Raw genomic sequence first — 23,039 nt, forward strand, 5'->3', positions numbered from 1 at the left:
AAAACGTCTCCAGTTTGAGTTTTTGTGGAGCAGATGTTGACTCTGAACTTCTGAAATCTGACGTCTGACAAATACCCCTCAATAAATAAATAATAAATAAATAAATTAAAGAATCAAACTTAAAGAACTGAATCCTCTCTGGAAGCTGACTACAATGATGAGGAAGTATAATAACTCTGTTCTGGGTGTTTTAGGCTTCATGGATATGTGGCTGTCATCTGACACTCCAGGTTTTTCTTTGAGATCACGCCTCGGACTCCAAGCCTGCCGATCCACAAGGATCTTGATTAGATCAGATACATTTTTGATAACTAATAGTAACAGGAAAATGTCCCATTTTCACCATTTTTATGCTCATGAACAGTCAGATCTGGATCGTTTCCAACAGGCTGAAATAATTCCCTCCTCTGTCCAGACGATCCAAACCTCTTTGACTAATCTGAACAAATTAAGGCTGAACGTAGATCCAAAAACGAGCAATGAGAAAAAAAAATACAACAATTACCAGACGTTTATTTAACAGACATAAAACCTCAAACCCTACATCTGTTTCTGGGTTTCTACAGCTTCTTCTTCAGATTTCAGACTGTTTTATCAGCCTCACAGTCTTCATTTGATCTGAGGATAAACAGTCCAAACTTAGTCTGAGGGTTGCAGATTTCAGAGTCCAGTATTAATCAAATTATTTTTTATCTTCTTGGAGATACAAAGTAAATGAAATCACAGAGTAGATAACGGGGATGAATGTGAAGCCGCGCCGCTGTGTGAGCGTGCAAACAGTTTCCAAACCCGTGCAGAAGCAGAAATCTGACTCAGATCTGGCCTCCGTAATCGTGCTGCGTGTCGTAGTTTGTGATGATGAGCGGCTCTTTGTTCCTCTCCGGTCACAGTTTATTGCACATCTTTGTCAGGCACCTCTGTTTCAGGTCTGTGGAGGAAAGGTTACAGCCAGGTCACAGAGTTTTACGACAAAACAAAACCAGCTACGGCAAACGTTCCCCTCTGCTTCCTCCGATTACGATCCACGAATGATCCGTATTTTAGTGTGTTTAAGAGAAACAAACCGAGCTGCTGGCTGTTTCCACAAACATGCACGAGCAGAATCACGTGAAGGATTTATTACAGTGCAGGCAACCACAGCATACCACATTACAAAGGGGTCGCACTCCTCAAAACACCCTTTGTTCCTTTGGTCAGCGGACACAATAGGAGGAGTGTGACGAGCTCTGAGCTCTGATCTCAGCCTGAAGGACGTCAGCAGGCCTCCCAGCTCAGGAAGAGCTTCCTTCAGCGTGCGACTGACTGCACTTTTTACTCGTGGATCAATCAGGCTGATAAAGATTAGACAGACCCAACTAATCACTGCTGCACTGTTGCATTATTACCAGCTGCCAAATATTTACTCGTTATCACGTCAGTGTTGCTGCACTCGAGATGAGTCGAGCGACTCTTTAATGAGATCTACCACGAGCATCACCGATGCACAGATTTATCTTCTTCTTCTTTTAAGTATGACACACGTTCACGAGCTGCAGCTCTTTTCATACCTTTGGAGAGATTACACACTAATGATGCGTCTCTCCACCCTCATCTCCATCAGCCACTGTTCAGGGTGTAGAATCAAAGTCAGTCAAAGGGAACCGGCAGCTGCTGGCAGCTCTTAAGGTGGAATGTTTTCTCACATCATAAATCTGTCTCTGAACACACCTTAAATATTGATATGACCACTCAAACCCTTTCGTTTGTCTTAATCGTGACATCAGCAGTGACTGGGCTTTCCCATGATGCACTGAGTGTTTCTTCTTCACTGATCGTCATTCTCTGTGTTTATACACCTCTCTACATTTAATCATTATTTATTATTAATCTGTGGCTCTCCTGTCTTCCTCCCCTCACCCCAGATGGCTGCACCGCCCTGATCCTGCTGGAGGTTTCTTCCAGCTTGAGTTTTTCCTTCCCACTGTCACCAAGTGCTTGCTCACAGGGGGTCATGTGATTGTTGAGGTAATGTTGTGGCTTCTATGTAAATAAAACTGAGCTGAATTGAACAGAATGTAGAAAATCCTAAACCTCTTAAAAATCCTCCTCCCCGTTAATAACAGTTTTCCACCATTTTATCTTCACTGGGATCATAATCCGAACTTTGAGGAGAACCTGTTAGAAAACATCATGAAGTTTTGTCATGAGCCCGAGTGTAGAAAGGTTTAAAAAGCTTTAGCGAGCTCTCGTCTCCACACTGGTCGTCTCCAGTCCAGGAAAAACAGCAGCACATTTAAACTGAAGCTTGAGATCACTTATCTGAAGGAGCTTTTTGTAAAAATGTGATTTATCTTCTTAAGTATTTAAAAATAAAAACATAAAGTCACTAAAGTCACTGTGAAGTGCCGTGAGTGACTCGTTCTCCACCTCCGATGGAGGCATTCAGCCTCCGTGCATGGATCCCCACAGGGCTCCTCGATCACAGAAGAAGAAACGATCAGAATGATTTTGTTCCATAATCGTAACTTCATGCATCGCTCCATCATCTGCTGCTTTTCTAGTCCGGGTCAGGCTGTGGGTGCAGCAGCACCTCCTCCAGCTTTTCCAGAGAAACAATCTCTCCAGTGTGCCTGGACGTCTCCTCCCAGTAGGACATGAAACACCTGACCAAGGAGGCATCCTGGTCAGATGCCCAAACCCCCAACTGGCTCTCTTCATAGCAAAGGAGCATCAGCTTTACTCTGAAAAAACCCCAGACGCCAGACAGAGGAAGCTCATTTCTGCAGGATGTATCCACCATCTCACTCTTTCAGTCATCACCCACAGCTCGTGGCCGAGGGTGGGAACAAGAGCCTGAAACACTTCCTCCACACAGGGAAGCAGGTCATCCCCAGCGTATTTACTGAGCTTAAAAAAAGATTTTAATTTCAATGAAATCAAAAATAATTCAAATAGTGGGCATGCTGTTCTTGTGGGAGGTGCTATAGGCAGCGAGGGGAGAGCTGCAGGAGGACTTTACCCTCAGATTAGGCTCGCAGGTGCCCGCCTCCATTTTTATAGCCTGGCTATAAAAACCTGGCTGGTAGCCTGGTTTTTATAGACCGTCTGCAGGAAACTTTCTGCAGCACCCATTGTTCAAGATCCTCCAGTGACGGGATTGCAACGACATCACATGACTTTTCACGCTTATTTTGTAAAAAGTTGCATCATCGTGTTCGATATCGTCTGCCTCCTGAACACCTGAAGCATTCTGATGATCCACCAACGATTAATTATTAATGATCAAACATGCTTAAAGCGAAGGTCTCAAACATACTGAATAAATGATCACTATACGAAACAGATTATACTGACGACGCAGAGCTGTCATCTTTTCCACGTTTTCTTTCATTATTTTCTTTATCTTAATCATAAAATAAGCATTATGTGGAGAAATGAATGCGATCTCGCTTGAAATCTTACCCATAAAACTCCAATAACCCTGAGTTTGCTCTCCATAAATGAGCCGGAGCTTCTGCGATGTTGTGCTGTTAGCTGAGAGTTTTTAATCTTTGCCTTCGCTGCTTTTCATGTCACTTTCTAATCAGGTTTATCGGAGTCTAAAAATAAACCCGGAGGTCTAATGAGAGCCGGAGGACTGAGCTGACAGGCCTCTCGACGGCCTGCCGCTGGAATCGTTCGGCGTGTCAGACGCCGGGAAAGAGGCGACTCTCTCCACAACCTCTTGAGCCCATTAGATTCCTGCAGAGCTGCTGCTCTAATGAGCTGTGATATGGGCTGACACGTCGCCATCAGCACAGGTGAAGGATGGAAGCGAGCTCCCAATTATCCGGTGTGCTTTAAATGCACCAACATGGATCAACTCTCGTACCAGCTTTACTGATGAAGCAGGAAACAACAAGTCATTATAGAACTACAAAATGACCTCATCTTTGAGGCTTTCATTTCTCGGTCCTTACTCGTCAGATTTTCTCCTTGTTATTGTTAAAAGGCCTACACAGACTGTATATTAAAGATGGAAGCAGCAACTGTGACGTCACCCTCTGGATCTGGGAGTTGTCTCATGTGAAGCATTTTCATCTTGGTGTTTTGAAGCACACGAGGCATTTAGAGGACCTGCCGTCCTTCACTCACCTCCCTGTGCAGGTTCCCGGGTCGATGTCTGCGTCTGTGTTCACGTTTCAACCCTTTTCTGATAACAGCTCAGCGTCCATGTTTACGATAATTAGCCACAAATTCTGAATGAGGAAAAACGGCTCAGCATTGTACTCAGTGTAGTGTTCTTCGTCAATAGGTTTTATGTTTCCTTTCTTAATTGCCGTCATCTTGTCCTGTCATGTTTTCATCTCATCTGATTATTTTAGCACTTTGTTTTAAATCTGCTACATAAATAAATTTGACCATATGCATTCATTACCTCTAGACTGGACTATTGTAACTCCCTCTATTTAGGCCTCCCTCACTCCTCTTTACCGTCTGCAGTTAGTACAGAACGCTGCTGCAGCCTTTTATCAGGTGTCAGACTGCATCATATTACTCCAGTTTTAGCTAACTTACGCTGGCTTCCTGTGAAATTTCGCATTGATTTTAAAATTCTTTTACTCGCTTATAAAATCTTAAATAACACTGCCCCTGGCTATTTAACAGAACTTCTTCATTTGTAAAATCCTAAAAAAAGCACTAAGATCTTCTGACCTGATGCTCTTAATGCAACCTAAGTCTGGGTTGAAAACCAGAGGTGATCGTGTCTTTGCTATTGCAGCTCCTAGACTGTGGAACAACCTCCCTATTGCCATTCGCTCTTCTGAGACTGTTCAGCCTTTTAAATCTCGTTTAAAGACCCATCTTTTTACTCTGGCTCTGACGTAAAATATTTTGATTATCATTTGGTTGGTTTCTGTTTGTCTCATCTTGTTGTTTGGTAAAAGAGGTGTGAATGAGACTCGGCGGGTCCAGGGATCATAGGTTTGAGCTATTTTATTCAATACTTGTCACACCACGACACACCCCAACCCCTGAGTCCCCGTGTTTTTAACTAGGTGGGCGTGATTAAGGGTGCCGTGCAGGTGCGTCCGCCCTCCGTGCACGGCACCGGAGACCACGCCCCACCACAGTAAATTTGTCTTATTTTATTTCCTAGCTTGTGAAGCACTTTGATCAAAACTGTTGTTTTTAAATGTGCTATATAAATAAATTTTGATTTTTTTTTATTTGATTTTGATTATCATTGTAGGGTCTTCACCTCGCGATATTAAGCACGGTGAGGCGACTGTTGCTGTGATTTGGCTCTATGTGAATAAAATGTATTTTGATCTAATGGAACACTAAGGAGTGAAACATCAGTGGGTGACATTTCAGATGCTTCCTCCATATTTTATATAGAACCAGCTCAGAAACCAACAAATCAACATCATGTTGTATTCTCTGCTTGCTTACTGAGACAGACCCGGCTTTACACTCTTTGAGCAGGACAACCATTTTCTCATAGACTTCTATACAGTCTGGGCTTTTTTGCACACCGGGTTTCGCTTCCTACCGGCCATCAGAAAGAACGCAGGCATAAACCACGTTTCAGAACTGGAAGCTACGGCCATATTTCATGATGTCACACATCTCCATCAGCAGCCACAGAAAGCTTCTTTTACGTCTTTCGCGCATCCAGTAATTCTCTAAATGCTGTAAGACCCACAAACGGCAGCTCAGATGCTTCGGAACCAACCACATCTCCCAGAAACTGCATGAATGGATCTGACTGGGAAACCGAGGGATTCTGCAACACGTCGGTCAGGCAGGCCCTGATTTATATTCTACTGGAAGCTAATGCAAACCATAGTTTACAAAATGATCATCATCTGGTACTTAGGAAGACTTGAACAAGCAACTGAGAACATAAACTAACTCAGAATTTACCGAGCTTAAAATTTGATTGAGCGGATGAGTCGCCTCCTGCTGGCCATTATCAATAGCGCAGGTTTAAACCACATGTTGGAATAAGTTCATCTATGTTGGTCTCCCTCAGCTGGGTAACGTTGCTGTTTATGTGTAAACTATTTTCCTTTACAGCAGCTGGGCTCCACGGTGGAAACATTTTGCTGCATAAATAAGAGAAATTTAGAGTTGGGTGATTAATCTTTCATCTTCCTGGTCTCCAGCAGCCTTTCATTTCTAGTCGGCGCTGATCGCCGCTTTAATCAGTTCCAAGTACAAACGAGCGCACCCAGACTTCAGATCAGCTTCAGATGATCAACAACGATTCTCTGAGTAACAACGGAGCAAAATTAAAGTGAGATTTGATTTTTCTGTTATCTGTTCTCGGTCAGCAGAGCTTTGTAGGGTAAGCATGAAAATTGTGAATGTTTTTGTCAGCCTGTTGTCATTAAATGCTTTCTGAATTAAGTTATCGCTGTTATCGCTCCCCGTTTTCTCCTCTTTGTGAGCAATTTCTCACCATGAAACACAAAAGCAGCCTGAGAGATCCTCTGGTAATCACTCCTCGTTATTTCTCACTCGAACATTAAAACCTAGTAAAGGTTTTAGCTTCTTCTTCTCATCTCTGGCAGATCCTTCCACACCGAGGAACCCAAACAGAAACCCGCCGATCATCCTATCCATATATTTAGGAATATTAAACATCCCTGGGTTTTCCTGCAGTGCTTAGAAGAGCACAACATGAATACTATCCTAAAACATTTTCATCTTCTATCACAGGGTGACAGCATAGCTTAAAATGCACCGATATGAGAAACATTTTCACCATTTATACTTAATAAGATCACATCTTTCTTGTACTTCCAACTCCTCAAGCCATAGCCACTATTTTCCATGTTAAACTTACAGCTCCACATGTTTCTTTTATGCCTCATGCTGATACTTGAGTAGCTTTGCATGAATAACTGTTTAAATTAATCACTTTTAACTCCTGCTGAGCCTCAGTGCAGCTACTGAGTCCATCCTCTGACTCAAACCAGCAGTTTTTGCTCCTTCTCCTTTGAGCCAAATTTCTCCTTATTGGCTGCCCCATAAAGTGGGTGTGGTTTTCATACTACAAGATGACATCATAGAGAGCAAAGAGAAAAAAACCTGTCTGATCCATCACATTCTCAGTGTATATGAGATGAATTAAATACAGAAGGTTTAATTGAGACTCAGTAATACATCTAATAACTTCTCAGTGCTCTGCAGTTTCAAACCAGCACCTTCAGGATTTGGATCAACATCAGTTGATTTATCTGGCTCCTTTCAACATAAGTGATCAGACTGCTTTAAAATCATCTGTCCATGAATCGTTCGTCACTATGAATGTCTTCATGTTCTCAGTGTGAAAATATCTATTTTTTATTACTTTCTTTCCTGTTAGCTCAAACATTTTGGAGGTGCATGTTTTCTTCAAGTTTCTTGGTCAAAATCTAAACAAACTCCTACAAAATCAATAGATAATGTTTTGGCCGACTGCATATTTTACAGAAATATTTTACCGATTTGAAAAGTTTACTCCTTTTTTCTTCAAACATCAATAAAATATGCAGTTTGCCCCGGGGCGCCCAAACTCTTTCATACGGCTGTATCAGGCTGAAGCGCTGAGTTTATAATTTGCTGCTGCAGGTGTTGGTTTTACTGCACAGGGAGTCTCGAGCATCAGAGCCCGGCAGGTCAATGTCTCATGCTGTCCACTTACTTCTGGAGAAGGAGACCCTCCTGACCCGCCGACACACTTCAGAGGTGTGCTTCTCATACCAGAGGTGGCTGTCGTCACAGTACCTGCAAGACAAGATGACAGCATGAAGCGCTGACCTTGAGCTTCTGCTTCAGAGTCAGATCGGGCCAAAGAGACACAGCTGTCTGGCCTCTTCCTCCGACCCGGCTCCAGCACGGATCCTGGGGAAGGTAACTCGCTCTTTTTTTCTTCATCACTTGTAGTAAGAGCTGTAAGCCCCAAACCAGGAGAATGGCACAGGCGTTAACCCTCAAACAAGCAGGGTAAGAAAAGTCAGAGCACCTCTGACGCCACAAGGATTACACCAGGAGCTCAGTGATGCCCCGGCTCAGATCTGGGATGTCAGGCATGTATTTAACCACATGGGGGCCAAAAGCAACTACTGAGTATCATTTTGAGTTGTTGCAATTTATCAAAATTTCAGCCAAATCGACTGACCTGTCGCATCATTGTTTCACTTTGATTTTCAGGGTTTTTTTTTCAGCCCTCTGCAGGTCGATAATCTTTGTTTCCATCAAACAGCATGAATAACACATTGTCCAGTCCTTATCAGTGTACATATCCAGCATGATTTCTTCTCATTTTCTGAGCAGTGCTCATTAGATCGAGAACACAAACAGCTTCATTTTAACATTTGCTGCAGTGAACTGTCACGAATGACGTCAGCCACTCATTCTTGTTAAGAATACTTTAGAAAGCTTCACCCTGTAATTTCTGTCTACCTGTGTGTTCTCTGCCTTACACTGCCGGGGTTTATTGTGGCCACCTAATGAAGTGCAGCAGCTGAGAGAAATAAGTGATGCGACACTCTGAGCACAATTCAAACCGCCGTCTGCAGCGGTGCTGTCTGGAGGCAGCAGGGGGAATTTGCCGACCTTTTCATGCGCGTCTTGTGGCTGAAGGGTCTGCACAGGCACTGGGAGAAGAACTTGCACAGCTCGAGGACGCAGGGCTGCAGCTTGTGGGCGCCGACGGTCGTGGCGGCGCCGGGGACGGACTCGGCGCTCAGCTCCGGCCTCCTCCAGGGACAGCCTCTCAACACACAGAGAGAAGAACGTCAGTCGTGAACCGGCTTAATTAATCTGTGTTCTGCAGGAGAAAATCTAATTAGGAGGTGATGTCCACAGACAAAAGGTGATCGTCACATTAAAGATAATAAAAATAGCATAAATTAACCTTTAAAAGCTCACGGAAGCAGTTTGGAGCCGCGTCTTAATCATGGGTAACCTACTGCAGCTTCACGGCTCCTGGTTATCATAAAAATACATTCAGATGAATTTTAATTGCGTGCTCGTCCACATGCTGCACGTTTTTGTTCGCCTTGCAAACAGGATCACGATGATATCAGGAAAAATCTTTTCCTATTCAAATTTAAACCAACAAGAGGGATGTTTGGTCGCTGGTTTGGAAATGCAGCACAAAGGATTTCATCCTTGGAGCGTGATTAACATCAGCTTGGCAACACAACCAAAACACGCACAGAATCTGCTTTTCATACATGGGACATTTTAGAGAACATATTACAGACGGTGTGATGACGTGAGGGAAGACGTGCACACTATTGTCAGTGTCTCTCTGATGGTGTCATTGGAATAGTTTCCAGCTGAATGAAGCTGCAGTCAGTCGGGAAAATTTCAAGAAAGTTTCTTGAAAAGCTAAAAAACCCGAGGCTGAGGAGTTTCCTCTGCAGCAGGGGCAAAGTTCAGAGTTCAAACACTGAAAGGGTTGGCTGAGAGGAGACCTTCATGATGAAAGTCTGCAGAGAAACCTGAACAGAAACACACGCAGTGGACTTTGGACCTGCAGAGACCTGGACTGAGACGTAGGAGTCCAGATGTGAGATTTTAAGAACTGTGTTTGTGTGAGGAGCAGAAGATCGATGGATTCATCTACAAGTGTGTGATGACAGGGAAGTGCCCAAAGCTGCAGTTCCTCTGACGTCCACTCGAGGCGGACTTCAAAATCCCACAGAGTCGTGTTAAAATGTTCACCTTTACAGCAGAAATAAACACGTCCTGAAGCAAAAACACCTCCCGCCTCTGAAGTTTCCTCCTTTGTCACAACTGCACGAGTGTGATTATTTTTATAACTCACCTTTTTCAATTAGATCAAGCTTAAAGTTAACGTTGGGGGTGTGGCTACTTTGATTGACAGGTAGATGCTGTTAGGTGTCTGCTAGGCCCCGCCTCCACGTCAGTAAGTCAGATCTGCAGTCTTTGGTGTTTGTGTTGCTTCATTTTTCCCATATTTACTAACTTTTCTTGGCTGCCTTCTGTAAACCTCAGTGCTCTTCTGTCCTTCACATTTGTCCTGCAGCTCATCCAAACCTCCATCTGCTTCTTCTCCATCACCACTAGCCGCTACACTCCGGGGGGTCCCGTCCTACCGCCTACTGCTGCTGGGGCTCTGCCCTGCGATGTAGCTTCTAATATTTTATAACTCTGTGCTTCAATAAATTATGTTCAGTTCTCTCAGAGTCTCTCTCCTCTTTAAACTGCAGTCACTGAACCCGAACCATCGACCGATTCTGGAGCAGTTTTAATGCAAACATCCAAAAAGTCTGTGCTTCACTTTTGGTGAATTAAAATTCTGGTATTGTGTTCGTCTTTCACTTCACACTAATTAGCAGATGACTGTGTGAGTGTGCAGCTCACTATGATTCAACGATAACTCAGCTCTGAAACATGGAGGTAGGTCCCAGCTGCTTGGAGCTATTTAGTTACATTTGTAACATATTGTAATATTAAGTTTACTTAGTTACTGTTCCTACTGTTTTGGAGCAACTGCGACCACATAATTTCCTCTGGGATTATTCTGATTCTGCCACGCCCATCTTTTATTTACAGTCTGTTTCCATGGTGACACACGGAGCTGTGATGGTGTGGGAGGGCTTCAGGCAACAATGAACCCACAGCAGCTTCCTGCAGAGACACAGCAGCACGTGAGGTTTGAGGGTCATGTGACTGACGAACTGCTGAAAACCTGACGTGAACTCATGAGTTTAGCCAACAAGTGCTCAGTTTTCCTTCTTCAGCATCATTGTAAAGAGGAGAAAATCAGAAAGAAAGCCTTCAGTCAGCAGGTGAACTCAGGCAGCTTTTCATCTGAGCTCCTGTCTCCAAATTTACTCATCATTTCATTTTAATTTGAACAAAAATAAACACAAAAGCAACAACGACCTGATTTGCAGCGTTCATTCCTGAGTGTGTGTGTGTGTGTGTGTGTGTGTGTGTGTGTGTGTGTGTGTGTGTGTGTGTGTGTGTGTGTGTGTCAGTCAAACATCAGCCTCCACAGGCCGACACTCAGACATGTGCAGCTGGGTGACAAACGCTCATTTCACTGCACGCTAATGACTCGCTGACAAATTGCACAGGATGCTCCGGCCTTCTGATTGTTGCTAGGCAAAAATCAGAGGAGGGGACGGGAGCATGGGGGGGCGCAGCTGTTATTTGCAGTGTGGTGTTACTGCCATCTAGTGGCTGTGCTGGGAAAGGTGAAGAAACACACCGAGCGCCTCACAGGTGATATCTTAGGAGCCACAACCATCACGTGCTGCTCAACACTAATGTAGCTCAGGGCACATCCCCATCAACAGCAGGCGCTGGGTTTGGACTCACTGCTGGTAACAGATCGGAACATTTCTGTAACCTTTCTCACTCATTTGTTGGACAAACTGTAACAATCATGATTACAATCACCTGTTTCAGTTTACATCACCGTCACATTATTTACCCCATTCCTGTCCCAGTTTCTTTTTGGAATGTGTTTCAGTCCTGAAACCCCAGAATGGCTGTGAATGAACAGACGACACAAACAAAACCTGAGATATGCTGAATTCATGCTGCCTACGTTTACATAAAAACACCGGCGGCGTCAGCCTCCTTGTGGAGACACGTGTGGTATCAAACTCCTGCATCACATTGTTCTCAACTTATCATAGTCACAAGATTTTCAGAAACCTTAACCACTGATTTTAACCTTGGGGTCAAAGTCACTATGATTCAAACTTGTCAGAGATTTTTAGTAGATACACCTATTGTATAGATGCTCCTATGTCACCTCGTTCTCTTGTTATTACATTCACACACTTGCATGTCCATGCCGCCCGCCCGTCAGGTCATGATAATCGGCCGTTTACAGCTGAGGGATAAAAATCCAAGAAAATATACGAAGGGCGTCCCAGCAGGAGGGTCCTGGGTTTGAATCCAGCCCAGGGCCTTTCTGTGGGAGTGTGTGGGTGTTCTCCAGCCTCCTCCCACAGTCAAACACATGCAGTGAGTGTGAACGTTGCCTCTGTGTGTCCCGTCTCCCTCCCTGACCTATGATAGCTGCGTAAGAAAGTGGATGTTTGTTGTTTTTCTACACAGTCTCAACTTTATCTACCGTGGGTCACACTATTTATGCAAATTACACTATATTCAATTAGTGAATGTGCATTTCACATATTTTAATCCATTGTCACATAAAATTGTCTTAATGTACGTTAACGACTGTGGAAACTGTTAGTTGACATTTGAATCCGTATTCATTTTCCTCATGATGTAATTATGGAATTTCATAACGAGCTCCTGGTTTACGCTGAGTGCAGCAGACAGATAAACGCTGAACGCTTGGCCTTAATTTGACTTTAACCTCTTAAACCCATCAAAGCTTTCACACAGGAGGCTGCGAGCCTGCGTTACCATGGTTACTATCTGCAGCATGGCTTCCCGTGCTCCACACACACACACACACACACACCTTTCTCCAGGCTGAAATTGAATCAGTGCCGCTGGTGTGTCCAGAAATGACAAAGGAAGACTGCGATGTGATTAGAGTCGCTTTGTGAGAGCAGGTCAGTGGGCGGAGTCAAACTGTGGCTCCAGTGACGTTACACAGGTCTCCATGTTTGATTTCCTCCATATCCATTCATCAATAACGACATAAAATCACTCGTCTGTCCTTATGTTTCCCAACAAGCCGTCATCATGGGTCACAGTGAACCCGTCGCCATCTTTGTCTGTCCAGCAGGTAAAACTGTGAATCGCTGCAGTTCTGAGAACTTCTTCAGAACTGCAGAAGCTTCTCGGATGAGAGGAGAAACGTCTTCAAGAAACTTAAAGAAGTCCAGAGTTTATCTCATGTATTCCTCTGGTGCATTTTTGGTTTTATTCATTTTTTTATTCTGGTTATTTGCCACATTTCATCTTTTTTATTTTGACAACACACAAGAGCATCTTCCTCACTGCTGAAGCTACAAAATAATTCATATTAAAATATCTGAAAGAACAAATCGTTTACCTGGTTTCTCCATCTCCGTTGGCTTGCTGGGAGTTGTAGTTCCTCTAACTAGAGGCCCTGTAGTCCTCCTGGGCACCGTGGGTCCTGCTGAGGTTCGCACAGGTGGAAGTCTCGTGGGATGAACTGTGGACGTCGTGTGCGGGGCTGCTGTGCTTGTAGACGCCGGCGTGCGGATCAGACTAACTGCTGGTGAGAAGGTTGAAGCTCTGCCCGGTGTCGTGGGTAATCGTGGTGCTGCTGTGGTGGGAGCGGCAGCAGTCGGAGCGGCAGCAGTCGGAGCGGCAGCAGTCGGAGCGGCGGCGGTGGTGGTTTGCTGTTTTAAGGTTGTAATTGGTGCTAAAGTTGTTTTTTCCTCTATAGTTCCACTCTGAGAAGATGCCACAGTGGGCGTGGTCCCCCTTTGTGTTGTTACAGCTCTTGCGGTCATGCTTGGTGCCATGGGTTGCTGGGTTGTCGCCGGTGTTTCGGCTGTAGTGTAACTCTGAGGCATGACGGTCGTAGGCTGTGGAGCTGTTGTGAGCGGCTGAGCTGTGGTGACCTTCGCTGTAGATGCAGCTGCTTCATCCACAGCTGTTGGTGAAGCTGATAAACCAAGAGAAAGAAATAGGCTCAATTTTGTGTCTTCACAAGAGTGAAAGCAGGACACAGCCATCATGGGACTGAAAACAGAACCACGTGTTAAAAAATAAACACGTTTACAGCCTGAGTCAGCAAACAGGTAAGGCTTAAAGGTGTCCTCGACTCCACCTCAGCAAACTGGACCTCTCCACTGTGTCCATGCAATTTAAACTTTTAACAGAACCTATGCATATAACTGTAATCTGTACACAGTCATATAAACAGCAAACAACAACAATAAACAACAAAACTACTTCATTAAACTTCACCAAAAACAAACCGAGAGACAGAGAGTGGGAGCATCAGTGGTCAGATCAACATTTTAGTACATTACAGGATTAAAAAAGGCTCGATGACCACAGAAGACCAGATGGGGGATGATCACAGGATCTTTTCCATGGTAAAACCCCCCCACACCTTTACAGGAAAGAAACACCCTTCAGAAGGTAGCTGTATCCAAGCACAGGGAAGACAGAGGTTTCACACTGAGACGCAAACCAGTGCTGAGTCTCAAGGACGGAGGCAGAGCAACAATGAACATATGAAGCTAAGATCAACCTGCGTCAGAACCACAACAAGAAAAAAGCGCACAGGAGGCTTGAACAGGTAACAACGTACATCATACGACACTGGCTGTAAAACAGTGTGACGCACAGACATGCATCGCTTCCTTTAGCCAATAACTAATGTTTCTTAATCATGTGACACGAGACTCGACCACGGAGAGAGCTACACACTCTGAGATTCACAGCTCAATAACATGACAATGAAAAGTAAAAAAATACCCTGGCTGCAGTCGCTCCGTGTGCAGTCTTTTGGTCTTCCTCGTATTTCTCACACAAACAATTTCTCCTAAAAATTAAAACCTAGCATCTGACTTCATTATATTTTTAAAAACCTGAACAATCTCTTTTATTTAGTATTCATTCATGCATATCCTTTTAAATGTGCTTCCAGTTCTTTCTTTTACACATTTGGTTGTGAACATCAGAGATAAACCAGCTTAATCCTGATTAAACTTTGGAAACCGAGTCTGGCCCGAACTTCCTGACAGATCGAGCTGTGAAGACGAGCCAAACGCTGAACGCCGGCCTCCTGGAGAGACTCACCATGTGCGGTTGAATGGACTCTGCTGGTTAGCATGGAGCTCATCCCAGATGGAGAGATGTGACTCAGATTCGTGGGCAGTTGGTGCCATTCTGAGATTTAAAATAGACAATTTGAAGAGGAGAATTAAGCGGCTCTTCGAGCATCTGGTTGATGACAGCAGATATTTGAACGGGCCTGTTAAAGGTCCTGATGTACTCACCGACAGGGAGCCGGAAGGAGATGTTAGCTGGTTCAGAAAGACAAAGTGGGGAAAAAGAAAGTAATGACAAAGAAGATATAATGATCTCTACACTGATCTGGTGCTGTTTGTTTTAATCTGCCACCTGCTGGTCATCAATGAATCCGTCACAAACCAGTAAACAGACCTGTGTGCGGTCCTTCCACGATGGTCTGGTTGAAGAGCGGCGTGATGGAGCCGACGTCCCACAGCTCAGGCACCTCTCTGCCTGGACAAAACAACGTCGCATTCAGACAGACACCTTCATCAGCAGCATCATCATCAGCCCCATCTTTGATGCCAGAGATGTTAAACTCATTTTACAGGGAGGACTGCGCACAGCCCACTGATCCAACGTGGGCCAAACAGTGAAACTCCAATCAGCATAAAGTTTAATTACACATTTAGAAAAAGAAAAAAGGGGCAATTTCTACAGTATGTCTCAGCTTTCTATGTATACTACAGGAGCATTTATAAGGTTTAGTCATATATTTTATCTCTTTAATTGCTCTCTGAGGTCTGTGGAAGATAACAGAACCTTCCCCACCAGGAGGCGCTGTTTTACCAACTGCGATCATCAAATGTTTTTGGATCTGCTGCTCTTTGACCTTTTGAGAGCTCTTTTTAGCCCCTCTGCAGGATGCTTTGCTGTGTTAAAGTGTAAAACGAAAAAATGTTTTGTTAATGTTTACGTGATATCTCTAAAACCAAACATGGAGGTAAGGTCACGTGACTGTTTCTTCACATTCTGCTGAGAGCTTTCATTTTAAAATGTTTAAAAACACAAACATTTACAAAAAGTTCCTCATTTTCAACCTCATCTTATCTGATTTTTGCCTTTTAAAAATGCTTTACCATGAAATAAATCAAGGGAGAAAATAAAAATGTGATACACACAAAGGAAACACCTGTCGGCTCTAATCCTGACACTAAACTACTGGAATATACCCAACACATTTCTTACTGCTTGTTCTCAGAACAATAAAGATTCAGCTTTTAAAAACTGTCTTCAGTTTATAGTTTCACACCGGGTATCAGGATTAGACGTAGGTCAGGAGCAGGAAGAAAAGGTTCCTACTTTCAGACCTCTGTGAGGATTTAAAATAAGCATGCAGTGTCATTTCCCCAGGCCTCAGAACTTTACTCAGGACAGAGGAGGCCTACACATACCCATCTTACCGGCCATCACGCAGATGTAGATACAGTCTGAGTTATTCCTCTGGCTCACTGAGACACAAGCAGACACCACGCCGTTAGCCAGAGAAACAAACACATCATATAGCGTTTCATTTAAATAGCATCTACCACCTGAGAGTATCGAGGAGGATTTAAAGAGCTCGTGCAGGTAACTTGTAGAGTTTCCCATCACATCCAGCAGTATGGCTGTAAAGTCTGATGGGAAACAAAAACGAGTTTACATGCAGCAAACTGCACGAAGTGTAAAATGAGGCCGAACGTTCGAATCCTCCTGCCTGTTAGGTCGTTGGTCTCGTTTGTGACGCAGTAGCAGAATCGCCTCCTGAACACGCTGCTTTCTATACTTCTCACACTGGAAACTGCAAAACACACAGAAACTGTTCAGAGAGCACAAAGTCATTTAGGGATTTAAAGTTTAAGACGTGTCAGGACGACACGGCCTCCAAACATCTGCTGACCTGCTTATTTCCAGCTTGTTAGTCTCAGCTTCTGCTAGCAGAGCTTTGCATGATTAACAGTTTAAAATAATCCTCATTTATCTTATTCTGAGCATTGATGCAGTTCATGCTCCGCCTTCAATGCTCTGTTTTAGCTCTTCTCCTTGGGCTTCCGCGGCCTTTGCCCAGCTCAGATGAACATATTAGGCATGTCTCCTCTTGATGACATCATACAGATCCCACAGCAGGAAAAAAAAACTATGAAACTGTCCATACACTGACCTCACGACTGAGTGGATGACAACACAGCCACCACTGGAACAGGAGATATATGACAGATAATAAACAAAGTAACAGAATAAGTCCTCCTTAACAAAGTTTGGCAAATAAGATTATTTCTGTAATATGTTAGGACACGTCCTCGGTGCTTTATTTTGCAGTTTTAAATAAAATAATGGGTTCTTCTCTTTCTCAGCCTTCACCAGTGCATCAAACTTCACGACTGACCCTAAAGGTAACAATCTGACATGATTAAAGAGAAAGTCTAGTCTTAAGAGTAGAGATGGTTAACGTGCGGTGGTGTAATTACTACACGTTCACACCACCAGATGGCAGTATAGACAAATGCAGCCTTCACACGCGTTACTCTTTCCTGTCTGCAGCTTCGGAGGAAGCAGACGTTTGTAAGGAGAGAACATTTACTGTTGTAGACCAACAGGGTGAGTTTGTGCAGAGCCAGGGAGCTGTAGGACGTGACGCTGAGCAGAGAGAAGAGCTGCCGGGAGCCTGCAACACAAAACAGGCGAACATGTGAGCTCACACAGCCTTAGATGCATTATTACATACAGGAGAGCACTGCGTTCACTAATGAAAATCTCATGATTAAGGAGAAAGGTGCAATAATCAGTAAGAGGACGGGGTCGATGTTGCGACCTCGTCAATGAGCCTGAAAATCAAAATCAGAGTTAAAATGTTAAAACTGGGCTGAAGGGAAGCTGCTCTTTGAGCGCACTGCTCCTTTAAATGTTAAGTCCTCTCTGCATTTAAAAACCAACAGAAGTGTGACTCTGTGGTTCAGACCTGAGAGACGTACAGTGACAGGACAACGTACCCGAGTGGCTGGAATTTATTAAAGTATTGACGAGCGGCGTGAGGTCGATGGCAGCGGGGTCGATGTGCTCTGCTGGGATTTCTGGGAAATAAAAGCAGAGCGTGAAGTCAGCGGGAGCTCGTTCTGGGTGTAATCTCCATTATGGAGACAGCAGCATCAGCAGAATGAGCCAGTGTAATTACTGGATGTACTGGAAGGGGAAAAAAGTGACAGTTACCCAGAGGAATGGGTCCCCGGGGGGGCAGGGCAGTTATTTAAACAACACAAGGTCAGTGTAACAGTTAGTCTAATCAGCATTTCACTGAGCAGATTTCAGATACAACCCAGAGCAGGTTCACAGATGTTAGCTGATGACTTCTCTGAAGTGTGTTGGTGATGACTGTATTCACCGTTAGACAAACTGCTTCTCTGGGACGTTAACGACGTCTTTGACTTTCGGGGTTTGAGTTGGTAAGCTTTGGACTGAAGCCTGATAAATGGCACATTTTATGCAAATTGAGTTTTAGTTACAGGAGAATTTTTCCACATATTTCTTAACATCGACCAACTGTACCCTCCATCCATCACCGCTGCAGCATCCTCAGCAGAGGCCCAGCCCTCCACCACCAAATCCAGGCAAACACTGAGGCGTTCCCAAGCTAGCTGGAAGATAATCTTCAGCAATTTGCCAGGAACTCCTCACCTAGGAGGTGTGCAGGAGTCAGATTCCCAAACCAGATCAACTAGTTGAGCTTCACCGTTTGGATCCTATCGGTCACTACCCAGAGCTCGCAGGCGTAGATCGAGCAGTAAATCATTAACTTTGCTTCCACGCTCTCTCTTCACCACAACAGATCGGTCTGTCCATCTCCTGCTGTTCCACCCCCTCACTTGTGAACCGTCCCAGAGCTCCACCCTTTCCCAGCTGTGAAGCTTGGTATTCATTGACTTTCTATCCATCCTCTTCCACTTATCCTTATCAAGGTTGTGGGGGGCACTGGAGCCCATCCCAGCTACCAGAGGGCGAGCGGGGGAGTATACCCTGTGTTGTTGCAGGGCTAACACACAGAGACACACAGACAGGCAAACTCCAGACAGAAAGGCCGCGGCCAGGTGGAGGATTCGAACCCAGGACCTTCTAGGTGTGAGGCGCCAGTGTTAACCTTATTAAATTAATATATTCAAATATAAACAATATGAAAAAGAAATCTGACATGTTCAGTGACTCAGTCTGTGCTGTGATGCAAATCCAGAAAGTTTTTTATTATTCAGAAACTGAAAACCTCAATAAACCTAATTTCCTGAATGTAGCTGGGGGAGAGTCGTGATCTTTAAAAAGATATTCATATAAAAATACACTGAAGCCAGTTGTGTGCGCCTCCACATCAACTGTGTGTAGGGTTTTTATTTTTGCTAGGTGACAGCGCTGCAGTCCAAGTACTTTGTGGGTCTTTAAAGTTTCTTTGTTCGAGCTGGAAAACAACACGTTGAAACGTATTTGGCAGCCACAGTATGTGAACAAGCAGAATGAGAACCAAGGAGGAAAAATACCCGTGGAGTCAGCAAAGTCTCTCCTGTGCCTGTCCTCCTGCTGTCTGCAGATTAATGCTGGAGGAAACAAAAACAGCAGTTATTACGATTATTAATAATTAAACCAAACAATAGAGCCTTTATAGCCTCGGCCTACCTTGGCTCACGAGCAGGAGTATTAAAACTGCAGAAACACAGATTATGAAAGAGAAGCGTGGATGCTGTGTGAACCTCCAGGAGCCTGCCATGACTGCTGCAAACACAAACAGCATGCAAACGTTCACTCTCAACATAAAAATACAGCTTTTAGTGGGCTACATGCACAAGGGCAAAGCCACCAAACCCCGTGAATTTGCATCTCATGTAAGCTGCAACAATCAGCTCATATATGAGAGACACGTTGCTCTGTAGAAATCAGCCTCACACACAAACAGAGCAGAGAGCCAGGAGTTACAACAAAAGCTGAATAGATTAGCATCATCATCATCATCATCGTCACATTAGTGCTGGAGACGACGTTAAAAGTAATTATTGTAACACTTTGTAATGCAGCTGAGGGTGTAATTACCCTGTAACTGAATGAATTTCAATGCATTTTATTTGAAATTACAGTGTAATCGAACACTTAAAGCTAGGACTATGAGAGTAAGGATGTAACAGGGTGTAAGTTGGGCTTTTACAGGAAACAAAGAAATAATTATACTGTAAGTAAATGTAAGAACACTGTACTTCTACTGTAAGTACAATGTACGTACTTCCAATAGAAGTATGTGAGTCCACTCCATAATACAACCCCACAGAGTGGAGCATATTTATGATGCAAGCTGTGGAAATAATGTTTGTTTTTCTGCAAACTTACCATGAAACTGCGCACTACCTCAAATTACTTACAGTATAATTATTTCTTTGTTTCCTGTAAAAGCCTGACTTGTTGTTGACACTCTGTAGTGTACCTACCTTTAAGTATTTGTAAGTAAATATAATTACATCAGAATTTTAAATCAGATGCATTGAAATTCCGTTTGATTACAGGGGAATTACACCCTTAGTGGTGGGCCACCAAAACAAATAAACTAACTCAACAGAATGAGGCCATAAACATCTGTGTATAGCTCTGAAAGCTAATAACTGAAGCTGAGTTGGGGACTGGCCGTACTTTAATGTAATACTAATTTAAACCATTAGGTGGTGCAGTGAGTCTAGATAACCTTTATTAACCAGGTAAATGATGAAACGCATTCCTTCTGTAAAAATGCAAAGTCTGTGCAGGAAACAGAGAAGAGGCTAAAGAGAACTACAGAAAGTTAAAGATCCGGAAACATCTGAACATCTGGTGATGAACAATTAAAACAGGCAGATATTTAAACACATCAGCCTCTCTCTGCACACTGCAGGTAAACTCTGTGCCTCCATCAAACACCTTTAAAAGAGTGTCGGGTTTGTGTAAAAAAAAAAACCCACTTCCTGGTCCTTCACAGTGACGTCATGATGACTCAATAATCCCACCAGTGGACCCAGTGCTCCCCACAGAGTATCGGTAAAGATTTTTAGGAGCTTTTACATTAAATTTTCTTGGCATCTAATTTGTGTTTTGTGCGTTCAAAGAAAGTCTTCCTCAGTCTAGTCACTGCATTTCTGTATTTCTTGACTCATCAATTCAGAGCAAGATAAAAATCACACACATGCACAGTCACAGGATTCACAAATCAAAGTCAAAGCAAACTTTTTCTTTTCAAAGTTAACCGTCTTTGTTTCCATAAAAAGAGGAAAATATATTGTTTTTACAGCAGCAGCACTCACAGTTCACAGCATTCAAAATTTTAAAACTAATTCTTCGATAGTTTGACCTGCCATAATATCATTATTATTATTGGCTCCCAGCTAAAATAAAACCAGTGAACACGTCTCACCTGCTGCTTGAATTCACCTGCAGCCCTGCGGTGCCTCCACCAGCCTCCACCCTGCGGTCACACACCGGCGGTCAGATAACGATTAAACGACGCCTGTTTTCTCCCCTCTGAACATCAGCGGGCTGACAGCTCAGCGAGCTCTGGCTGCAGGCCGGGTACTGATCCAAACTCACTCCTGCAGCTGCACTGCAAGAAATATCCAGGTGCAGGTGCTGCACTACACTGCCCCCCAAAGGCAGAGACAGGAACTGCAGGAGGCTCTTTGAAAGCCTGGAGATCGACTTCATGCTGTTTGACGGTGATGAGAACAGAAAACTGTACTTCAGCAAGTCGTTTTGACCGTGTCTACATTCCTAATTGCTGCCACGTGATTGGCTGGTTATATATTTGTGTTAGGGAGCAGTTGGACAGTTGTTTCTGTAAAGCGGCAGGTCAGTGTAAATTTAGTCAGTCAGACATTTCAGGTGAGGCCAGGCTGCTGTGTGTGGCCTCTCCTCACACACCTGTTTTCATGTAGCACGAGCTAATTCAAGCTCTTTTCATTTATTTGGTCCAAGTTTCATGCATCCTGCAAATAAGCTGCCGGAACTCCAAATGTCTGAATCACACCAACATACAACCACCTCACTGAAACGATCCTTACGAAACTTACTGAACTTGTGTAAAAATCTAAATCATACCTGACATGTTTCTTCAGTCACACCAGATGAAATCCATCAGAATTGGTACTTAGCCTGAGTCTGTGGAAAGTTTATTTTTAGAAGGACATTTCTTACAGTGTAGGTAAGTGGCCATAATAAGCCGCTGGAGTGACATACGAGCCGTGGGGAAGATCAGTGAATGAGAGGAGTGAATGTGAGTCTTTAATGCCGGGGGATCGGCGGGCACTTTGGCCATCCTGGCGTTCACATTCAGGCACGCAGCGGTAACTGGCAGTCAAGGCTGCTCAGGGCCTGGGAACAGCCGCTCCCGGGAACAGCCGCCCCCGGGGAACAGAAACACAGACTTTTAGCGCATAATTCTAACAAGAACGAAATGAGCTGAGCTAATGAGTGAAAAACAAGCAGCACACGTGTCCACTGATGTTTGTGTTCTGGGGTGGAAACGTTATAAAATAAGAATCCTAAAAATGAGTTAAACCATCTTCACAGAGTAACAGCAGCGACAGCCGGAGCCGCTGTGAGCGAAATAATAACGTTCATCTGAAGGTTTTCAGCCAGAGGCCACACATGAGAGTCAAGCCTGAGAACAAAAATACTGCAAAGAGACAAAATAACTCCAGAATGAAACAAAAACATCACAGAGACATGTGCAAACCAACACAGTATAAATACATAAAACAACAACTACGAAAGAACGTACACGTGAAGTAAAAGCCCAAAAAAAATGCCACAAACGATACTAAACAAGGGATGAAAAATAACTGCAAAACAGAAAAATGTCAGATAATAATGGGGACACAAAGACTCACAACACACAACATGATGCACACGAACAACAAAAGCCTGCAAACTGGTCCCAAAACGAAGAGACATGAATGTAAAACAACTACAAAGAAAGAAGCAAAAGTACTGCGATACAACTAAGAGATGGGACACATAACAACCAGAAAAGTACACAAAATCACTACAAAGAGACATCAAACAACAACAAAGGGCTGGGAACATCCACAAGTAAGCTCAGACACACACAAGGACAAAAACAGCCAATAAAAAAAGCACATGTTAACTAAGACGACATGCAAAGCAGATACATCACCTCAAATACTGGACACACAAACACCGCAAATGCACACAAATCTACTCCAAAGACACACAGCGTGTCTGCAGAGGGCTGCAGGACATTTAAGAACAGCCATTTTATACCAGGGACGCCAACAACGAGTCCACAGGTGCAGAAACGATGCAGCCTGAGTGATTTCAGCAGCATAAATCCATCTCTGGTTTAACGCTTGCAG

The 23,039-nt window shown here is 43.8% G+C and overlaps 1 protein-coding gene across 6 annotated transcripts; it reads right to left on the reverse strand.

Annotated features, from left to right (window-relative positions):
* Nucleotides 1-493: 493 nt before the first annotated feature.
* Nucleotides 494-21,374, reverse strand: hhla1 (HHLA1 neighbor of OC90). Of its 6 annotated transcripts, none has more exons than XM_084912030.1 (15): nucleotides 21,083-21,368; nucleotides 19,330-19,425; nucleotides 19,194-19,250; nucleotides 17,664-17,744; nucleotides 17,255-17,338; nucleotides 16,391-16,474; nucleotides 16,227-16,310; nucleotides 16,098-16,145; nucleotides 15,067-15,147; nucleotides 14,901-14,927; nucleotides 14,701-14,790; nucleotides 12,974-13,555; nucleotides 8,569-8,725; nucleotides 7,655-7,737; nucleotides 494-928 (listed from the first exon to the last, which is right to left on the reverse strand). In XM_084912030.1, the coding sequence occupies exons 2-15, from the start codon at nucleotides 19,418-19,420 to the stop codon at nucleotides 885-887; spliced, it is 1,593 nt and encodes a 530-aa protein (XP_084768156.1). In that variant the 5' UTR covers nucleotides 19,421-19,425; nucleotides 21,083-21,368; the 3' UTR covers nucleotides 494-884. The 6 variants fall into 6 exon arrangements, with proteins under 6 accessions (XP_084768156.1, XP_084768155.1, XP_084768153.1 ...); XM_084912029.1 differs by having other exon boundaries at nucleotides 16,089-16,145; XM_084912027.1 differs by having other exon boundaries at nucleotides 16,089-16,310; nucleotides 19,330-19,422; nucleotides 21,083-21,370.
* Between the last annotated feature and the right edge of the window lie 1,665 nt (nucleotides 21,375-23,039).

This window comes from Perissodus microlepis, chromosome 18 (genome assembly GCF_051167445.1).
Source record: "Perissodus microlepis isolate ML-2025 ecotype Zambia chromosome 18, ASM5116744v1, whole genome shotgun sequence".
NCBI classification, from domain to species: domain Eukaryota; kingdom Metazoa; phylum Chordata; class Actinopteri; order Cichliformes; family Cichlidae; genus Perissodus; species Perissodus microlepis.

Bases quoted from the DNA above. Each gene is read 5' to 3' on its own strand.
- hhla1 (XM_084912027.1), bottom strand. From the start codon at position 19,420: ATGGCAGGCTCCTGGAGGTTCACACAGCATCCACGCTTCTCTTTCATA. The intron at 19,251-19,329 runs GTAGGCCGAGGC...TGTTTCCTCCAG, and splicing joins ACTCCTGCTCGTGAGCCAAG to CATTAATCTGCAGACAGCAG. The intron at 17,339-17,663 runs GTACGTTGTCCT...TTTGTGTTGCAG, and splicing joins AATAAATTCCAGCCACTCGG to GCTCCCGGCAGCTCTTCTCT.